Source organism: Zerene cesonia, unplaced genomic scaffold (genome assembly GCF_012273895.1).
Source record: "Zerene cesonia ecotype Mississippi unplaced genomic scaffold, Zerene_cesonia_1.1 Zces_u001, whole genome shotgun sequence".
In the NCBI taxonomy this organism is placed as follows: domain Eukaryota; kingdom Metazoa; phylum Arthropoda; class Insecta; order Lepidoptera; family Pieridae; genus Zerene; species Zerene cesonia.
The window spans coordinates 3071168-3093802 of NW_024045131.1; the positions used below are offsets into that span (position 1 = coordinate 3071168).

Below are 22635 nucleotides of genomic sequence, written 5' to 3' on the forward strand. Positions count from 1 at the left end.
GCTTACCAAATTTCAGAGGAATCGGTCAAGCCGTTTCGGAGGAGTTTGGCAACGAAAACTGTGACACGAGAATTTTATATATAAGATTAGTCATTGCATTATATTAATTTAATTATGAACGGAACTTTTGCACCCGAAATTTAATTTATTTTGACTGACACGGATAAAAAAAAAACACTATAACAAATCACAATTTCACTTAAATTTGTGTCTCTATCGCATGAAAGAACTATTTTTATTACACAATAATTAATGAAACTTTCTGTAATATGAATGATATTTTCGCATAGCCTATAGAATATTTATATAATCACCGTCCATTGAAAACATTAGTATGTATTTTAAATAAATATGAGCGTATAGTTTTATAAAAATTTAAATTAGTCGCACTAAAATTTTGTTATTTGTCTTTAAAAAATCATACTTGAAATACTCCTTCCTTGAACCTCCCTCCTCCCCTCCACTCCCGGCCCCCGACTTTTTCCATTGTATATCTACTATATAAAAATAAGTCGGGTTTTCCTTCCTGACGCTATAACTCCAGAACGCACGAACCGATTTCCACGGTTTTGCATTCGTTGGAAAGGTCTTGGGCGTCGTGAGGTTTATAGCAAAGAAAATTCAGGAAAAATTTCAACAGAAAAGCGGGAAAAACGAAACCATCTGGTGGCGAAACGGAGTTCGCGGGGTTTGCTAGTTATACATATAAACCTTCCTCTCAAATCACTATATCTATTAAAAAAATACCCCATCAAAATATGTGGCGTTATTTTAAATATCTAATCATACAGACATACAGACATCAGAAAGCGACTTTGTTTTATACCATCTAGTGATTAAAAGACTGTTAAGATAACGCCATTTTAGAAGGAAAGAAAGAGACACATGTATATTTCACAACGCTCATTTAAGTAAAAGAATAAGATGGATATATGATCATTCAGTGGCGTCAATTATTTCTGTTTAATGAAAACTTTGGTGCGACTAATTTATATCTAGGCCAAGAAAAAAGCTTGTATATTTGGAACATTAATTGTATTTTGCTACGTTAATAATGTAATAAATGTAATTTAAATTAATTATATTGAAATTTTCATATAAATAATTGTATTTCAAAGAAAATTATAGTTATACATACATACATGGCTTAAAATTATAAATACATTAAAAAAATGGTCGATCTCTTGACATTTATTATAAAGAGTTTAAACTGGAAAATAAAAAGCTACTAAATTTAAAATAACCGACAGCTAGTTCTTGTTGTAGTTATCCGTTTGAATGTACGGCTAGCAAAAAAAAGCAAATATTTTTACATTGAAAATCTAGTTGATATAAGGTCACAAATAGAATAAAAAAAAATACGTCTAAACATAGCTCTGTCTCTTTCGATCGCAAGTTATTTATAAGATCGAAAGAGACAGCATGATTGAATAAACGAAACTGCTAATAAGTTATGTATACAAAAATTTTACGCGCAAAGACAGTCGCAGTGCATAGTCGTATCGGAGTTAAGTAACACTTAATTTTAAGTAATGTTTGAGAATGATGTACTAGGCATTTATTTCGTATTGTAGTGGTAGTTGTATGGTGTATTATTTTTAAATAATTTAGGAAATACGTTGTATGTTTATATAATTGCTTTGTCGGTGAATGATTATGGTTATATCCAGAGCTCGATTCCCAGGCATTGATATAGAAGCAACAAAAAAAAGTCCATACGATATGAGTTCAACATTCGCTTAATTCAGAGGCCCACGTCCTTTTCGTTACCCCTCCCAGTCCTTTCCTTTATTCCTCTCGTCAATCCTTTCTTAACCCCTTTCCAGTTTTAAGTCGGCAATCCATTTGTAGAGGCGTAAGGTCTGTAATCGACCTTACGCCTGTCACAATGTTCATGGGCGGTGAAAGCGTTTACCATCAGGTGACCCACCAGCTCCATTGTCGATGACACAAAAAAACTCCTTAAATGTACGCACACTTTATAAAAACAACTTTAAGTGATTCGCATAAGGTCGAATTTTGAATACTATACCCTCGAGGCATAACTATAATTGAAGGGTATTCTGGGACCTGTTGAGCGTTAATTTTGTTTTTATATCATTGTTTTTAGGTTATTTCTTTAGAATATTCTAGAAAAATGCCGAAATGTTGAGCTTTTATCTGGATTAAGTGAAAAACCAGCAAATAGGTCTTATAAGTATACTATATCCCCCTTCACAGTGTGGTGTGATGGTGTAAAGTTACATCACAATAGTACAAGGAATTTCGTAGATTACATATATTTTTTTTAGAATAGTTTTTTTTTCTGACTGTACATGCGTACTTACGTAGCCTACTTACATCACTGTTGCCAAATGATGTTCAAAGTTGTATTAATTAAGAATTAAATATTAATCAGTATTTTTTGTTTTATTTCCTTGTAATTTTCATTATAGATGTATTAATAAACGAATTTTTAAACTTGGTCTATACTCTAGACCAGAGAGAATTTTTCTAAATTTTTCAGGAGATTTTAGTGCCGTCAGGTATATATATATATATATATATATATATATATATATATATATATATATATATATATATATATATATATATATAGTGTTTGTGTCTCATTTCTCTATTTTTGTCTCATTTTGTGTCTCATTTTCATCTCAAATTTGTATTCATATCAGGGAGGTCTGAGAATCGGCCAATCTATTATCATACCCTTAAATAATAGGGTGAAACAGCGTTTAACGGGTCGGCTAGTAGTGTAAAATAAAGTCACTTTTCACCGTCTGTCTCTGCGTGCTTAAATTTTTAAAATTACCCAACAGATTTTGATGGGGCTTCTTATAACAGATAGAGTGATTCAAGAGGAAGGTTTATATTTGTAAACTTGAACCCGTGACTTCGTTAGTCGTTATTAAATGGTGAACGATATTATTTTTGGGGATTCTAATGTGATGTCATGTTTCAAAGATAGCAGGAATTCTACACGGTATAGGGAAAGGAGTTTTACTCAGAATTTAACGCGGGCAAAAGCTAGTATGTAAATAATAATGGGGTCGTCTAATTTGTAGTATGGAATCTTTCTATTCCAACAATCTCAACACCTGTTTCACATTTATTATGTATAATGATTTTTTTTTTGGTCGTGGGGCAAAAAAATTGCATTGCTCGCTATTGGCCCTTCTCTATACTAACATGGATGCGGAAGTAATTACAACTTATGAATAGAACGAGAAATTTGCCACGCAATTACGTTACGTCAAAACTACTGAACGGGTTCTGATGAAACTTGGTCATACAGAGGAGACACTAAGTATCAAGGATTAAACTCGATATTTTCATGTCATTTATAGTCCTTCGCTTTTGTCTTAAACAACAGGATTATCGCTGCATAAAAGACGAAATAAAACACACACTATTCTCATATTGATATATTTCAATTAAAATTTTAAAATATAACGAACAATAATATTTCATATTCTTACTTATGGAAACACAACACCTTTCTCACAACTACGATTACTATAACAATCAACTTAATATATTAGCAATAAATAAATTATATGAAACAGCTACGATTATACAAGAGATGGCGTAGATCTAGCGTGCACCCACAAAATAAACAAGTAATTATGAGAAATTTTGAAAGAATGGAAAAATTCGATCACGAGGCGGGATTCGAATCGTAGCAACGCCTAGCGTCTCGGCCACCCGTAATCCCGCCACAGTAATCGAATTTCTTCTACTCTTTCGGATTTATGTGCCTAAGGGACACCATACAAAAATTTATCATTTATAAAGCATATTTCCATGCAATAAAACTAAAAATTAAAGTTAAAATTAGTTAAAAAAGAACAGTCGAAGTCAGGTCTGGTTATATAGGTGTTTCGGAGTTTTCAATTGTCTCTGATACAGCTATTATCCGCACTATCTAGACTAATATTATAAAGAGGAAGAATTTGTATTTTTGTTTATTCGTTTGTCATGGATAAACTCAAAAACTACTGTACCGATTTTCAAAATTCTTCCATCATTAGAAAACTGCAACTTCACTGAGTAACATAGGCTATATATGTACCACGGGCGAAACCGGAGCGAACAGATAGTTTGGTTATAAAAGAAATACAAATTTATTCATAGTTTTCGCAACCATGAATAAATTTGTATAAGAAAGAGTTAAAAATCTTATTTTTATAATTTGTTAAAAAAAATTAACATATTTATTGAATACCTAGAGGTAGAGCTAGACCTCAAGTAACGAATTTCTTTCTTTCTAATATGTCAGGTCCAGTTTCACTGTGGTGTAAATTAAAAACTTTGGTTGCTGCGTCTATCATTTCTGTCATTTAAGAAACACTAGCGGACCGCCCCGATTCGCCCGTCTTACCTGATCTCTTACATATGCAACAGCGAAAGAATTTTCGAAATCGTTTGAGTAATTTTCTAAGATTAGCACGTACAAACAAACGATTTCTCAGATTTACAATCATTTTTAATGTGAAGTAAAGATTTATTTGTCTCTTTCCTATATAAACAGCTCGCTAACTCCTCTCATTTAATGTGATGTCATTTCTTTCCTCATTTATTTTTCAAGATCTTAGCTCGAATTGTAGGTACCTTATATCTACGCCCTTCTTATATATAACCGTAGCGAAATAACAAAGAGATCAACTATGTATTATTTGATTTTTAGTTTTATAGCATTGAAATGCTTTATAAATGAGAAATTTTGAAAGAATAGATAAAATTTGATCACGAGGCAGGATTCGAACCTGCGTATCTTGCCTAACCGTAGCAACGGTTTATGTATTATTTGACAGAATTAAAAAAAATTACATATAATTGATTTCCTCCTATATTAATAGATTTCCGTTAACTGTATACCTAAGTTGTAGGTATTGATTTATAATTGCAGAGTTAATAATTCATTTTCTTATAGGAACGTAGATGGAAATCAAAACAGAATAATACAATGGTATAATAAAAGGGTAAAACAGAGACCCTATTACTAAAATTTCACTGTCTGTTCGTTCGTTCGTCCGTCTGTCACCATGCTGTATCCCGCGAACCGAGATATTTAGGAGTTTGGACAATTGAAATTTTCACAGATGGTATATTTCCGCTACCGCTATGATATTAATAAAAAATCGAGATTAAGCAACGGTTCGCACGGTGCTAATTTGGATGGGTGACCAATTATTTTACAGTAGCTCTTTAGCACATATCTACGAAACCTTCAGTGTTTCCAATCGAATTGACGAAGTCTGTTGTCAAATAAATCATAAAAACCTCTCGAATCACTTAGAACTAGACGGTCAATAGAAATTCCGATCAAACAATACATAGCACGAAAGTGATCATAATTATATTTACTAACCTCATATAATATTGAACAATAGCAAAATAACTTCAACAATTATTCAAAAACACGTAGCGAAACATAATTCGGAAGAAGACGTTTTAGAATATCATCGAAAATATAGATATTTTAAAGTAGAAGTTAGCTAAAGAATGGCCGAAAGGATAGGAACAAGTTGAGACAGGACCACTTCGTAATTATTTATAAATTGATTGGTGAATTAGTACGCATTTTTATTAATGATATATAAGTATTTTAATGATATAAACACTGAATATCAAGTAACCTACAGCGTTTCTAGTCGGCTCTTCGCTGTAGAAACTGCTTTCCCAACCGGTGGTAAATATTATAACTGTGTAATATGACGATTCAAAAGTGCTTCTATAATACGTCTAATTAAATAAAATATGTTTATATGTAACCGACTCCTTTAAATTTTGACACACTTTAAAAGGACAAATTTAAACTTTATACACTTATCAAGAATCGGTGACAATACGATCCTTATTATCCTTATTAGGGCTATGATTAAATTATTTACTTACGTGTTCTCTGTATAAAAGCAAGTGAGGCAATTTAGAGAGTACATAATCTGTATTGGTCATTTATAAACTCGCACTATAATCTTCCTATTAATGGTTTTAATTTACATTAAATAAAACAATTTGAAAAAATCTTCTAATTCAATTGTTCTACCGTTATACCATCGTATATAATATTGATAATAAGATTAAATCAAATGAACTCAAATCAACGTGCATCGACAATTTATTTATGATTATAAGCATAAATAAAATAATGTGTGTATATTTAAATTATTCAAGGCATATTTAAGAAAATTGAGGTTTCTGATGTATGCATACTAATTCACCAATTTAACTCTAGGTTACGACAAAATAAAATATCTAACAGACTGTGCATACTACACCTAAACATTGTGCTTTTAATTTAGTACTAAAACTAGGAATGGATAAAGTAAAATAAATGAAATCACGAGCTATAGCTACCTTATTTATTTAAAGGGATTTGGAATTGTATTGAATTAATAAATCATAGAATTTGAAAGCCATTTGTTTCGATTTTGGCACTTGGTACAGAAAAAATCGTAATGGCAAAATAACTTATGTATTTCGCGCGCAATTTTTGAAACTATTATTTTTTTAGCTGAGCATAAATGTCACCTGAGAATGTGCCGCGTTATCTATTGTGTTGCCATATTGAGATATTGTAAATGTGCACATAAAGAAATTAAAACCACACTATGTTTGTTAATTTGATTGTATGTGCATGCCCAATTCTATACATTATTGTTAAACTATCATATTCCAATCCTCTGTCTAGTTTTACTTTTATTAATTAAGTGGATGTCTTATAGCATACTTGAGATTGAGTTTTACAACACAAGAAGATATAACTTATTTCATTGCATTTACATATTTTAATAGGCTTTTTGACACAATTAAAGTTTTCAAAATTTAAATAATTCACGTGTACAGTAAATTACAAAATATCTCGATATTTAGCTCTGTATTATGGAAAATACAATACTTTTACCGATTTTATACAGATGGTTATAAAAACTCCCAAAGTTACCAACATTCTAAATCATTACAATTTCAATTTACCGTCGTGTTTAATTACAAATCAGCATCAACATTCACAACAAAAAATTATATCCGTGATAAATTATCTCACATGTATATATTTAAAATAATGTGAAGATATCAAATAGCCTATTAAATTGGTTTTTAAATACAATGTTTCAATAAATTCTAAAAGCACTTTACAGACCATGTAATAGACAAGTGTAACTAAAGAAGCTAACGTTAACCCAATATAAGGTATGATTATGAAGTCAGTGAGACGTAAATAGTTTAAAAAGTCGCTACACCAGATAAAAACCAGCAATAGTGAAACACACACGCGACCGAAACACTTTATTCTATATTTTCTATTGTAATCGTGCATGTATGATGCATTGTCAAGAGTCTATTGTCTATGGTCTGTGAAGTACTTACATAATATCTAAGAGCTCCAATAGAGACACATACATTTAAACATTTTACAAGTAAACAATGTGTAAATATTATCTGGTGAGGTAAAATAAATTTCTACTACGACACAACAATGGATAGACGCTTTGAAAGATAAATTTTATATATTTATATAAGAATAAAAGTACCTTTATTATTTTTTGCTATCTATATTCTTAATTTTACCTATAATATGTTTATATTTTAAGAATAATAAACGAAAATATATGAAGAATGTAGTCTACTTATTAGTAAAATATATTATTGGTGTATTAGAATTATTTATGTAAGAAATTATTATAAATGGAATAATTGGACTTAAAGGAACATCGTTTAACTGTGTTAACTGAAATTATAATAAATTATATGTATTCTTTTTAGTTAAAGTAATATAAACCAAATTTCCGAATACTATTTATTTACCTACATTAAATAGTAACATACCCCTTTGTATCCTGAAGTTAATGAAAGAAATAGTACATTTTTCGCTGAATATAGAGCAAAAGGCTCTCGATTTAGGGAGCATAGAGATATTACGGAAGAATTTTTTTTTGGGGTTAACTTAACTAATGATGTTGGAATGGGTTTATTATTTAGATATTTTAAGATACAAAGGGCAGAGTTGGGTTGGACATATTATGTCAATACATATTAATTATTACCTACATAAAATCGGTCGGTCCTTTCCGAATATAATAATTGAAATGCATTACATTAACAGAATTCTGGTAATTAAATGATATTTCTAGTATGATACAAAACTTATAAATTATGTAAAATTAGAGGAACACAATCACAGCTGAAGAAACGATTTCTAGAATAGAAGCAAATCTTTCAATTAAGTTTTTTAAATAATGTAGGACTCTAGTTATAATTAAGAATGTCTTATCTAAAAAACTAAAATTTAAAATAGATATTTAATTATTTCATGTATTTTTTCTTAACATTATAATAGCTGCCATGTATTTTTGTGCCTTGATCTCAAACCAGTGCAGATTTTAAATGCTGTTAACACCTAATTGACAACTATATTTTTGGCAGTTACAGATAGTATAATATAGATAATTTACATGGACCATAGAGTTTAAATTTTCTTTAATATGTCATGATTAATTTTTTATTATTATTTATAGTGCTTATATTAATGTTGTGACAACACCGATTCAATTTAAAATTATTTACGATTTACGATTAAAATTTATTAATATATTTATTTTTACAGAATAACGGTTTAATTTGCAACGTATATATCACGATACAAGCGTATAATATAATTATACAAAAATGTTATGTGTATACATAATATATTTATAATACATTCATACAATATCAACAGACAATAATATTTTAACAATAGATTAAATTAAAAATTATAAAGCGTATTCCAATACTAATATAATAAATAGTATTGCTTTGTAGTTTATGGTATATGCAAAATATTGAAATTTATTTTTAAATATCCGTATTCATTAATTTGTTTATTTACGTGTTTAGACACGCATAATTCGATATAACTCATTAATACAACGTGTAAGAGACAAAAAATAAAATCCTGGAAGGGATAACCCGTTCTTTTTAAGCATTCAATTACTATTAAAAAGTACCTAAATACATATTTGCGTGAAAGAGCAAACAATACTATGTAAGAGAGACAACACAAAAAAAAATTCTATAGATTTCGCGCCATAATGTGTGATTTTTTCATTATTTTTTTCGTTAAAATGATCTCTTTTAGAAGAGTCGAAGAAATTTTGTTTTTGTACACGCGTGTTATATATTATTAACGATACTATAAAAGCGACTGGGATTTTGGTTTTTTAAATTATTGATATTACATAGACTTTTTTATAAAAGTATACTTCATAAATATTTGCAAATAAATATGAACACAATTGGCCCAATATTATATAACTAATTAAAATATCGTTTCGAATCTTATTATTTAAATCTATTAAATAATATATAATATTTGTATAGGATTTGTATTCTTTTGACATTTCGAAGCATATTTCATTGCTAGTAAATATTATTTATCTATGTGTTTCATGAAAAATACTTCTTTATAGCAAAGACAGACTTGCGTCATAGCGATTAATTTATGTGGCTTCATAAATTTATTTTATGTATATATTTTTTGTTGGTTTTTTAAATCAAATTTTCTGTCTATTTCTATGTTACTACAATATTTATGTGTTAGTTAAATTATCGTTTACTTATTTGGTGACGATATCTTTTAGATATTTAAATATCCTGATATTTTTTATCTGTAAAATGTGGGCTGTTACCTAACTATTCTGAGAGTCTATTGCCATAGACCACAAAATATAAAGAAATTTCGATAGATTTACTTTTTCATACACAATGTCGAATAAACGACAAAAATATAAATAGACATTCCAGAAAGAATTTGTTGTAAAATTCCGTCATTGTGTTATAATATATATTATGATTATTAAATACATTGGTTATTATTAATTTACCTTCATAAATGTATTTTAAATATTTGGTTTTTTGACATAAAAAGCTTGTTTCTTCGTTTTGATACCAACCTCACATATATGCTGACAAAAATAATATGTTGGAATGTCTAGAACGTTCTAGACGCTTTCTTCTTGACTGCTTTGATCTGATCTCACGGAATTTAAGTCTGGATCACGGAGGGGAGGGGGGGAGCCGAAGGGGAAATCCTGTAACAGAAAAACTGTGTGAGGCAATTATATTTAATTCATTTATAAATATGTTTATATACAGCGAACAGGGGGATAAATTATACGGTGATGAAATGATGTTTTAAGGAGACAATTGTTTTGCCTTGTCTGATGCCATTAAATTGTCAGACTTAAATCAAATTTAAATAAGACCATTTGACAAGTAACAGTTTTTGAATATAAAAAAAATCATCCGAAATATATTGAAAAGTTTAAAGCTAACAATCTATGTTTATATCAGTAGCTTCGCTTATCCTCCAATTTCATTTATATGTATTATATAATTTTTATTAAGTGGTATTATTTGGTATTATGTGCTATTATATTGATAAACACATGATATCTCATTTCTTATTGATTATATTGTCTGCAGTTTAAATACAATATGTATTTGTTGTGTTCCATTAGTAAAATAAATAAATGTCTGTATAGGTGTCGTGTGGAAACCGGCATGTCCGAGAATTAAAAGTTCAGAGTTAGTGACATCTGCTACGCAATTGGCCAATATGGTGGATTATGGCTTAAACCCTCATAGGAGGGGTGTGTCCCAGCAGTGGGAGCATATAGGTGCGGTACCTGCGCGGGCAGGTGGCGCGGCGCGGGGGGCGCGGGAGGCGCGGGGGGCGGGTCGCGGGGCGCGCGCGGCGACGCGCACTCCGCGCACTCGCCGCCCGCGCGCAGCGTCGAGCGACGCGACCACGACTCCGGCATGCAGCTGGGGAAATGGCGCCATAGCGTCAGCCCTTCGACCATCTATCTTTTTTTTTTTTATGTCATATCGGGCAAAGGAGCTGGTGGTTCGCCTGATGGTAAGCGATCACCATTGCACGTTAGCAGAGTAGAGATAGTGACTCTGCGAATGCGCTACCTGCTTTTGAAGAGTAAGGGATAAGGAAATTGACGACTAGAAAGAAGGAATGGACTGGGAAGGGTGAGGAAAAGGAGTCTCTCTGGCTCCCCCACTTACCGTACGAAACTCAGTAGCATGCTACTATTTCACGCCGGTTTTCTGTGGGGGTGTGGTACTTCCCCGGTGCGAGCTGGCCCAATTCGTGCCGAAGCTTGCTTGACTCCCACATTAAAAAAAATATACCCCTAACAACTATAGGTACGAGTAGAAATCATCCGCTATTTTAGCCCCTTTAGGATGGAATTTATCAAAATAGTTTTTCAACGGATGTTACATCATAGTGGCTATCTGCTTGACAAAATTTCATCCCGATCGGTCCAGTAGTTTGGCTGTGCATTGATAGAACAGTCAAACACTCAGTCACCTTTGCGTTTTATCACTACATAGGTATCCTGCTCGAACGAGTAACTGTAATATTTTTGTGTGTGTTTTACTGAAAAAATATTATTCTTTGTCGCTAACAATTATGGGAAATAAAAAATCAACTTTATTAATAATGCTTAAAGGTCCATTCACGAAACTCAGAAGCAATCATTTTTTTACAATAAATTCAACCTTATTTGCATCAGTTAGTCACACACATATGTGTGTACGTGCGTGGTGTGTCCATTAGTGTGTGCGTGTATACTGTATATACGTGTGCGGTGTATGTGTGTGTGTGTGTGTGGTGTGTGTGCGTGTGTACACTCACGCGTGGTGCACGATGTGCGCGCAGGGCAGCGAGGCGAGCGGCTCGGCGCGGTCGGCGAGCGGCTCGCGGCACTTGGCGCAGGCGGGCGCGGCCCACGCGGCGGCCGCCTTGCGCTGGCGCGCCGCCGCGTTGTTGTCGCCGAGCGCCGTGTATATGTCCGCGAGGCGCAGCCGCACGCGCCGGACTAGCATCTGAGTGGGTTGTGGCCATTTATTTGTGACTAACTCTTCGTCGCGATAAGCAAAACCATAAAATACAGTTCAATTAAGATCCGCGATTAGCATAAGAAAAATATAGTTTTAAATAGAGAATTGAATATTTTGCAAGGCGAGGAAAAATGCTTAGATTTTTCTTTTATAAAAGAGCCAAAGGCTATCCTGCTCGGCCCAACTAATTCGACAAAGTAAAACAAGAAAATCAAATACACATACATAATTTTTAATATTATAAATGCGAAAGTTTGTAAGGATGTGTGTGTGTTTGTTGCTCTTTCACGCAAAAACTACTGAAGCGATTGCAATGAAATTTGGCGCGTAGAAATTTGGCAGCTGGACAACTGGAATAACATATAGGCAACTTTTTATACCGCTATATCTACGGGATACGGAATTGCGTGGGTGAAACCGCTGGGCGCAGCTAGTATTGGTTTTAGCAATAAGAAATTTAAGTGTAAGATATAAGCCTACATAGGGACATAGGGACAAGAAAAGCGACTTTTATTTATACAATGTAGCGACGAGCTGTAAGAACAAGAAACCTTGGAGCCCACGGAGGTGGCGACCTCCAGCAGCCTCGTGTTGAACTCCAGCGGCCGGCAGTTGCAGATGCGGCCCTGCACGCGCAGCGCCTCCAGGCAGCGCGCGGCGCCGTCCATCGCCTCCATTTGCGCCAAGCGGTCCCCCAGCGACTGGCCCGCGCCCATTGCTACTTCGTAATGTCTGGAGCCAATCATACTTACTTAATATTATAAATGCGAAAGTTTGTAACGATGTGTGTGTGTTTGTTGCTCTTTCATGCAAAAACTACTAAACCGATTGCAATGAAATTTGCTACTTAGACAGCTGGACAACTGGAATAACATATAGGCAACTTTTTATCCCGACATTCCTACGGGATACGGACTTAAGCGGGTGAAACTGCGGGGCGCAGCCAGTCATATATAATATAGTTGTAAATTTGAACGTTATTTTGCATTATTGTGGTGACCGGAATTGATAAACCAGCGCCAAGCGAGTGTTATACACGAGCTGATACTTTCCGGTGGTGCTGTGGGGTTCGGTGGTACTAACTAATGCTATAGCTTCATCTCATTCGCTTATTTTGTTTTTATTTTCTCAATACGTTGACCGCCTCCTTGGTACAGTGGTTAACGCGTGAGCGTAGAACCGAGGGGACCTGGGTTCTATTCCCGGTGGGGACGCACAAGAAAAATGTCTCGGTCTGGCAGGACACAGAAGGCTGATCACCTACTTGTCCCTAAAGAAAATCGATCAGTGAAACGGATGTACATCATCTGCCCCATACCCCACTAGGGGACACGGGACTTCACTTCTTAATACGTATGCTTGCTATTATATGTATTTGCTATGTGTTTTGTGACACAGTAATTGTTGAACAAATTCAAAGTATATTACAGTAGCCCAGATTAGACTTTGAATCTCAGCTCTCATTTAATGAGTCATTTAAGTTAAATAAAGTAAGGATGTATAACGAAAAGAGCAGTGGTGGCTCAGAGGTGAGAACCTCGGTCTTCAAAATCGATAAGTCAGGGTTCGAGACCGGGGCGAGCGTGCAAGAAATAAATTGATTTTTCAATGTATCTGCGCATTAGATAACATCACTACTGCTTAAAAACGGTGAAGGAAAACATCGTGAGGGAACCGGCATGTCCAAGAATAAAAAATTCGACGACATCTGCCAACCCGCACTTGTCTGGACAAGTGGTGGATTAAGGCTTGAACCCTCATAGAAGGCCTGTGTTACCTATACTTGCTTACTTATGATGATGATGGTATAACAAAACATGAGTTATACAGATTTCTATATATAATAAAGAAAAAAGGTACAAGATATGATCCTTGGGAAACACCAATTCATTTAAATGCTTGATATCATGTAATTCTATAACGTTCAACGTTCAATGTACAATATGCTTATATTCTCTATATAACGTACTAAATGTGTGAACACGAATGAATGGCACTCACCTTAAAGCTTTATTAAAGTCACATTTCCGTCGATAAACGTCGCCGGCTATTCTAACTGCGCGGGCAAAGCTTCCTTGATCGCCAGCCACGGTCGATAAACGCAAGGCTTCCTGAAATATAAAATCGTGGAAACATCTGTATAATCAGATTAAATAAAATTAGAGATTTTATTTTCGCTCAATATCAAAATTTTTGATTGCTTAAAATATATAGCTAGAACAATTAAATTAACCATATCCGATATTACGCTCTTACTGTATACCCAGATAATCCGCAAGTCTTTTTTACTCACTCACTCAGCTATCGCTACTGTTGCATGTAGCTTTATAAATTTGTTTAAATTGGCGGATCAAGAAACGATTTACCCCTCTGATCACAACATAAAACAGAAGCACGGAAGATATAGCCTCTAGGTATCACATAGTTATGTAGTACATAGGTACTACATTCAATTAACCGCTCGTTTCCTTTCCCTCACCCTGTCCCAGACCATTACTTCTTTCCAGTATACAATTCTTCCCTTTTTCCATACCCCTTAAAAGCAAAAAAAAAAAAAAAAAGTGCATCCGCAGAGGCACTACCCCTGCGAATATTCACGGGCGCTGGGGATCGCTTCCCATCAGGCGAACCACCAGCTCAGTTGTTCGCTATGACTTAAAAAAAGCAAATAATCAGAAGCACGGATATAGCGAATACATAACAAACTACCCATCCTTACATTACAATAATCGTATGCGTCTCCCAGTTCGCCGCGGGCGCGCAGCGCGGCCGCCATCTGCAGCAGCGCCACGCGGTGGTGCCGCGTGTTGAGGTCAGTCGAGCGCGGCCCGCGGCCGAGGTCGCACGCGCGCGCCGCGCACGCCACCGCGCGCTCCGTGTCGCGGAGCCGCCGCCACAGCTCTGAGAGACCTACGTATACCTGCAATCGTTGTTAATGTTTTATTATTGTTTATCTGATAATTGGCAAAGGAGCTCGTGGGTCACCTAGTGACCAAACACCGCTTATAAACTGGCAAAATGAATTACTAACTTTACTAGCTATGGGATAAGGGAAAGGTTTAGTGGTCTGTGATAAAGGAATACCATTTTATATAATAATTTTGCCAATCCACTGGAATTGTATTTAGGCAGAAAATGAGTTATATATATTTGGGTTTACTGGAAAAATAAACATATAGCATATTTAAATAAATTATGGACAGTGTGTCTACTTGAAAGAAAAAAGATAGTATAAAATGACTTATTCAAAAACTACATCTACCTAACAAACCACCTCACCTGCAGCAACAGCGTATTGTCATTCTGCGCCTGAGCAACCGCCAGAGCCTTCTGAAAACTATCCATTGCCTTCGAAAACGCGCCAAGTTCCAAACTAACGCTGGCCACCGTGAGGTGCACACAGCCAGCCGTGGAGCCTCCGCCACAGTCATTGTATAGCGCATGACGAGCGTAGGATAGTGCTCTAGAAGAATATTATCATTTATTTATATACACTAATAAACTAAGGAAAACCAGAGAGATCTACGGAGACAGCAGAGAAAATGAGACAAATAGCGTTAATAATGTGGAAAAAATAGCTCAAGAAAGATAAGGGAAAAGGCCTCTTCTATGTATCTGAACCAAACGTTGGGGATTAGGAAACAGGTCTTCAGAAAATAGAGATACAAAAAACGACATGAATTTTGGTTAAAATTTTGTTTGTTTTATAATGGTTTATTTTTCGCTATGTATGTATTAGAAAAAGAAGAAGCCTTTGATCTGATTAAAAGACAATATTATTGATATGATGAAGATTAAAGGTTTTTGTTAAGAGTATTTGAAATAAATAAGCTCCAAAATTACTAAACCAATTTGAAAAATTCTTGTTCTAGCAGATAGTAGCATTTTTACCGACTATTCTTTTGTGTCGGGTCAACCTAGGCGAAGACAGGGAAAAAGGAAAGGAAATCCAATGGAGAATGAAGATGGAAAGAAGGAAGGAAGGAACCAAGGATTTGTGACTATTCTTTTTTCCCTATTAGTCTAAAACTGCTCATGACAGTATGTTAGGAGGATACAGTAAATAACAAGCATAATCTACAAGATACAACATTGTAGTCATATTTGGACCTTAGATGAAGATTTTTTCTGCCATTAATTGATTAATATTGATATCATAATGTATGCCTCTACTTATAAAACACTTCACCTGTCCAATCCTCCTAAAGTTTGATGTGCTCTTGCTAAATTTAGATAGGACTCAGCCCTCATTGGAGCTGAATCCAATTCTTCTGATATGCCTAGTTGACGATTCGCGAATTCCAACGATTCTCTGGAAAAAATTACTCTATTACATAAAAAAAAACATGCAGTTTTTAATGCAAACCACATTATTTAGATCTCAATCAGGGCGCCAATTCTATTATTTGAACTAACTGAACTGATCTGGCTACCGATTGAACCATTACTGTTCAATTGAGAGTCCATTACAATCAATTATCATTGTAACAAAATTCGTATTCTGCTAAAATTAAATCGCAGTCATAATTGTATCGACCAATTGCAATAATGTCTCGATAGGACAATTCTAATAGAAAATATGCCATCACATTGGATTCCAATGAAAAGTTAGAAGCGATTCAATTATACTTCAATAAAACACCACTGAATTGAAATATTTAGCAGGCTAACAAATCTGTCCTTTTTAATTAGGAGATAGAGTTAGAAGTTCCTAAGTTGTCAATATTGAATATCATTTCTGATTATCAAGTAAAAAATCAATTAGCTCATTTTCTGCAATATGTAGGTTCTTGTAAGTTTTGTCGCAGTTAAGATATATTTAACAGACTTCAAGCAATGCTTCTGTAACTACTACAATTGATTATTATCAATTTCTCTTTGCTTCAACGATTACAAGTTCTGTAGATATAAATTCATTATTTACTAAATTTGATTTTGCACTTAAATAAAGGCCAAAACTAAGCACTTTTTAGTGTTATTCTAACATTGATTCCAACATTGCCGTCTACTCAAAACCCACAAATTCGGCGTGATTGACATACGTAAAGGCCAACCCGCACTTGGCCAGCGTGGTGGATTATGGCCTGAACCCTCATGGGAGGCCTGTGTCCCAGCAATGGGAACATATATGGGCTGATGATGATGACATACGTACAGTACAGATTGTCTCTTACCTATACTTGCCGAAGTCCATAAAAGCCTGATATAAATGGCCAAGTAGTGCGAACTTATCGCTCCTATGTCTGACGCCGCGCAGCGCGGACAGCCATATCTTAACCGCTTGGCGTTGCTCATTCTGACTATATAGTCTTACACCACGCTCGATCTGAAAGGATTAATTAAATAACTATCCTTAGCCCGTGGTTTCGTCCATGAAGTTGAAGAAAATTCCCATGGAAATGAGATGTTTGAAGCGGTAAAAAGTGACTTATATCACTCTCCAGTCTTCTAACTCCAGGCACAAAAATCATTCGTAAAAAGTAATAAATAAAGACTTGTCGCGTTTGTAATAGTTATAGTAAAAAGTGAACTAATTATAACATATTATGAAATGCTCTACATTTACAGAATTTTCTGCTAGGTCTTTCCAAAGGGTAAGATATAAAGTTATGATCTCAAAAGATCGACTATAGAGATTAATGATAGATGATAAATTAGATCTAAAGTTATGATCTGCAAAAAAAAAGAGCAAATGCTTGGCTTCCTAAGAGATCTCATGCAAGGATAATTTTAATTCTCTTTTTTTTGACTAGAAAGAGTAACTTTAGAGTTAACTGTCAGATCTTTTCAAAAGAGCTTGTCTAATTTTATTTTAACTTGTTTATTGTATTCGTTTCATTAATTAACAATAGATGGCGCTGCTCGTGTTTAAGTCGCACTAGCGAAATAGTTTTATCATTAAATATAACATATCACAGTTATGTTATGGGTTTCATGTAAACTTATTAATATTGAGAGTTTTAGTGAAGCTTTATGAGGTTCTTTTCAAATAAACTTTTTAGAACTTTATTATTGTATAATAGCAATTATATTTTCCTATACGTTGTTAATTAAAACAATACATCTTTAATGTATCTATGTTCCTTCACCTTTCGCCTCGCCAGATACTGGTCTATCCTGGACCTCACAATCCGGAAGCACTCCAGCCACCCCGCGGAGGGGCGGTGCGCGGGCCCGAAGCGCGCGCCCCATCGCCCGTTGCGGACCTCCGTGGGGTATTCTTCGGAGAAAGAATATAGCTCTGAAATTTGAGTATTTTTGTAAGATAGTCTTTATTGGGACAGAGACAGGAATAACGCTCGACTTTTTTGCGTCAATTCTATGATTTATAAATAAAAAAATATTAAATTTAAAAAAATATTAAAAATGCGATCGAATGTTTTTATAACTACATAGCAAAGTCGATTCCCGCGGCTGTCCCTATGTATGTATGTATGATTAGATCATTAAAACTGCACAACGGATTTTGATAGAGCTTTTTAATAGATAGTTTCGTGAGACAGGTTTAGATGTATTAAACTATGTACATTCATTAAACTACTCCGAATTTAACGCTTCCGAAGCCGCGGGCAAAAGCTAGCTATTTAATAAATTAGTACTTGTATTAGGCGAAAAAATTATTTTGAACGACCCTTTTCACATTCGAGTCTGGCCTTATATTACACGGTAGTTAAACTGTGTAAAAACAAATCAAATACATAGTAATATTATCACCTGGTGGGTCATCGAGACGGTGTCGTTGAGGATCTGGTGAGCTGATCAGTCTTGATGCTGATAATTGATGAGCTGGCGCTCCGCTGGAAAATTATATGACTTTTAACTCCTTAATCACGCTATCACATCAATATTATAAATGTGAAAGTTTGTTTGTTTGTTTGGATGTTTGTCGGTAAATCACGCTGAAACTACTTAACGGGTTTTGATGAAATTTTATATACATAAAGGTTGTGAGCTGATTTGGGTGATAGGATACTTTTTATCCCGATTAAATGTTCCCTTGGGATAAATAGGAATCTTGACACCATGACATTAAAAATGTGCGAACAGCAGAGAATATGAGAAATTTTTATGTGTGAGTCGAGCACACTTCGGCACGAATTGGGCCAGCTTGCTGCGGGGAAGTACCACACTCGCAAAGGAATAAATAGCGGCGTAAAATACTGCCGTGATTCGTCCGGTGAGTGTGGGAGCCTTTTCCCTTTCTTAACCCTTCCTTTTTCTTTCCTTTATTCCTCTAGTTAATCCTTTCGACAAGTCTTTCGTAAAGTCGACAATTCATTTCTAAGGTATGCGATCGACCTTACCTCACTCCAAATGTTCATGGTGGTAGGGTTACCATCAGGGGAACCACCAGCTCCATTGCCGACATAAGAAAACATGGGAAAATAGTAGATATATTGACTTACCCAAGAAAGTCTCGGGACTCCAGTGAGTCCCATGACATGGTCCGCGGATGGCGGCGGCAGGGTCACCTGCTGGCAGGATGCATCGCGCACTCCTTTCTCCACATAACCTGACGACGTTAATAGTTAAGAGAGAGAGAGAGAGAGAGAGAGTAAGAGAGAGAGAGTAAGAGAGGATGAGAGGGAGAGAGAGTAAGAGAGAGAGAGAGAGTCTTAATTTTATTTACTATATATGAAATAAAATACTTCAATTTGTCAGAATTAGACAAAATCGATTGGGGCCTCGCGAAAAACGCCAGCTTTCAATTAAGAAAAGCAATCATCAAAATCGGTTCACTGAGTCGAAAGTTCTCAAGAAATAAATACAAAAAAATACAGTCCAATTGAGCAACGACATAGTAAAAGGACGTGGGTCGAATTATTTTTTTTTCTGTTCTTCCAAATTTCTCATTAATTAAGCATTTTTATATTTTATCATTTATAAAACTAAAAATTAAACTCCTCCTTTGCCATGTCGGTTGAAAGGTTCACATGGTTTGTTTTTTCATTTTGTTTGAAAAGAAGAATTCGTGTATACAGATGTACTAGCTTTCCGCCCGCGGCTTCGCCCGTGTAAAAGGAAATTTCCGTGGAAATGAAATGTTTCATCCCGGTAAATAGTAGCCTATATCACTCTCTAACCTCCTCCTAACCTAATCCAGACACAAATCATATCAAGAGCGACTCCGTTGCGACGTAAAAGAAAGACAAACAGACAAACACACTTTAGCATTTATAACATTAGTATTATGTCATCAAATCAATTCGAACGACGCCGGGTGATAAACACATCCTGTTAATAAAGTCTAGAAATTTGCACTATAGTATAAAGTGTTCTAGTGCTTAGGTTCTAGCCTTATTAGCTGGAGCCTGATTTAGGTCGCTGGCATATCTAGGTAAATGTCACTTTTTAAACGGGTCAACGCACCTTATATAACGAGTATATGTATTACAGAGATTGCGATATTTACTTAACCGACTGCGTAAATACGGTTATAGTTTTATGTATTGTATTGGGTGTTTTAGTCTGCGCAATTTCTAGTTATCCTATCCTATACTACTTCCTACTTCCTACTAATATTATAAATGCGAAAGTTTCTAAGGATGTGTATGTTGCTCTTTCACACAAAAACTACTGAACCGATTACACTTGCTGCACCCCGCGGTTTCACCCGCGTAAGTCCGTATCCCGTAGGAATGTCGGGATAAAAAGTTGCCTATATGTTATTCCAGTTGTACAGCTGTGTACGTACCAAATTTCATTGCAATCGGTTCAGTAGTTTTTGCGTGAAAAAGCAACAAACACACACTCATCCTTACAAACTTTCGCATTTGTAATATTAGTAGGATAGGATAGGATTCCGCGATTTTACATTTCCCAAACGTATGTCAGGTTAAACTCGAAACAGTGCGTTAATTTGCCCATCAATCACGCCACAATGGAACAACCGTTTATGATAATGTTTTGCACAATCACTAACCAATAGGTTTTTCATTTTGATGTGCTTAGTCTATTTATTGGTTTCGCTTAAACCTACACAACCGAATATGATTCTCTTAAAACAATTACATTTCCTTCTATATATATAATAATCTCTTGTCACAATGTTAGTTAGCATATTCCTCCGAAACGGCTGGACCGATTCTCATGAAATTTTGTGTGCATATCGGGTGTGTCTGAGAATCGGGCAACATCTATTTTTCATACCCCTAAATAATAAGAGTAAGGCAGAACAGCGTTTGCCGGGTGCAGCTAGCTATTTCTATAAAAAATGCATTTTTGTTTTACTCTATTTTACTATGCAGCAAATATATAATTAAAACCTACAATGTGAAATCTAGATCAAACCTAGAAAAATGTAACACGCACGTACACGCGTGAAACAATACCCTCCTTCTAGGCCAGTCGGTTAACACAGGCTTTGTAGGTCAGTCTAGAACAAAGGGGGAAGGCTTCGCCCTACATCCTTTTGTGGTTTCCAAGTCTATCCTAGGTGAGGTTTTTAGGTAGCTAATTAACACGCATATTAAAAATAACTACAATTAATACTGATATGTATAATACGTATATTATATAAATAAAAATAGAAGTAATTTTAAAGCGGATATAATTATTTTTATTACGAGAAATATCATATTTTTATCATTAAAAATATTATATTGTTCGTAAAAAAATATCTCTCACAATTTGCTATTTGGCTTTGTTTCATATATTTTAATATCTAGAAAAACGAACCGTAATTATATAAAACCTTTTAAAAAATATTTTCTATATATAGCTAAAGGAATTATTATTTTATTTTTACGTCCATTTTTCCGTTTCAATACGATGGCGATATAATTAAAGGTAGCATAAAAATTCATTAACTTAAAAGTCTATGTCAAGGTTAATTTTCATGACTATATAATGAGTGAAATTTAAAAATAGATATAAAAATCATTACTCACTGTCTAATAACTACGTGTTACCCCTTTTGCTGATCACATAGTAATGACTAGTGAACCATTTTCGAAATCGATTATATTCTAAATTTAAAATTAGAAAAAACTAACAGATAACCTATAGCCTACATTCTAAAACGGTCTGGCTGGTTTCGTCCGCGTAAGTAAAAAAAAGAATCGTTACTCACAGTTTTTTAAATGAGGTTCTATATCACAATCCTCTCAGGTGTATCACAAATTATCGATTGATCGTTTCATATGCATTAATGCGTTTGTTTTTCGCGTTTTTTGTGTTAATTTTATGAATGTCCTTGTTAAGACTAGAGAGCACACCCCGCACTGTGGGTTGTTGTGCAGAGGAACGGGGAAATGTGTGGAGTAGCGCTTGATTTAACATCTATAATTGTTATATATTTTACTCTACTTCGTAAAAGTTAATTATTTGTATACTATGATGTAATTTTTAGCTTTACATTACAATAATTATACTGAAATATGACATTGTTTTTAATAATACATACCTTAACCTTTTAAGTAACCGAATTTAAATTTCAGAATAACATTGATGGTCATTTTCATTGAATTTCCTTTTTTTATCGAACAGAAAAAGTACTTTGTAAAAAAAACGACTAATTAACTAACTACCAGTAACCACTTTGTTCTAAAGTATAAACATTACATCCTAAATTAATATTATAAGCAGCATATATCATTCATCTTCATCTGTTATTATATATATATACACTACAAATATACAAAAAAGATTCTCCATATATAATTTACTAGTCACTTTAGTTTCACCCGCGCAAGTCTGTATTCCGTATGAATATCGGGATAAAAAGTAGCCTATATG

The 22635-nt window shown here is 34.4% G+C and overlaps 1 protein-coding gene across 1 annotated transcript; it reads right to left on the minus strand.

Moving 5' to 3' along the window:
* Positions 1-9980: 9980 nt before the first annotated feature.
* On the minus strand, positions 9981-22113 carry LOC119838089 (43 kDa receptor-associated protein of the synapse homolog). The gene is made up of 13 exons (XM_038363900.1): positions 21971-22113; positions 19305-19411; positions 18613-18695; positions 17988-18139; positions 17073-17224; positions 16088-16210; positions 15178-15361; positions 14618-14818; positions 13900-14009; positions 12450-12630; positions 11693-11883; positions 10668-10806; positions 9981-10070 (listed from the first exon to the last, which is right to left on the minus strand). Exons 2-13 carry the CDS (start codon positions 19340-19342, stop codon positions 9981-9983), a joined length of 1644 nt encoding a protein of 547 aa, XP_038219828.1. The 5' UTR covers positions 19343-19411; positions 21971-22113.
* Positions 22114-22635: the final 522 nt, after the last annotated feature.

What these genes read in the sequence shown, in the direction of transcription:
- LOC119838089 (XM_038363900.1), bottom strand. Translation starts at nt 19,342, where the DNA reads ATGTCATGGGACTCACTGGAGTCCCGAGACTTTCTTGG. An exon ending in ATGGACTTCGGCAAGTATAG is followed by an intron (nt 16,211 to 17,072) that starts GTAAGAGACAAT and finishes AATTTTTTCCAG; the next exon opens with AGAATCGTTGGAATTCGCGA. An exon ending in ACGCATACGATTATTGTAAT is followed by an intron (nt 14,010 to 14,617) that starts GTAAGGATGGGT and finishes TTTATATTTCAG; the next exon opens with GAAGCCTTGCGTTTATCGAC.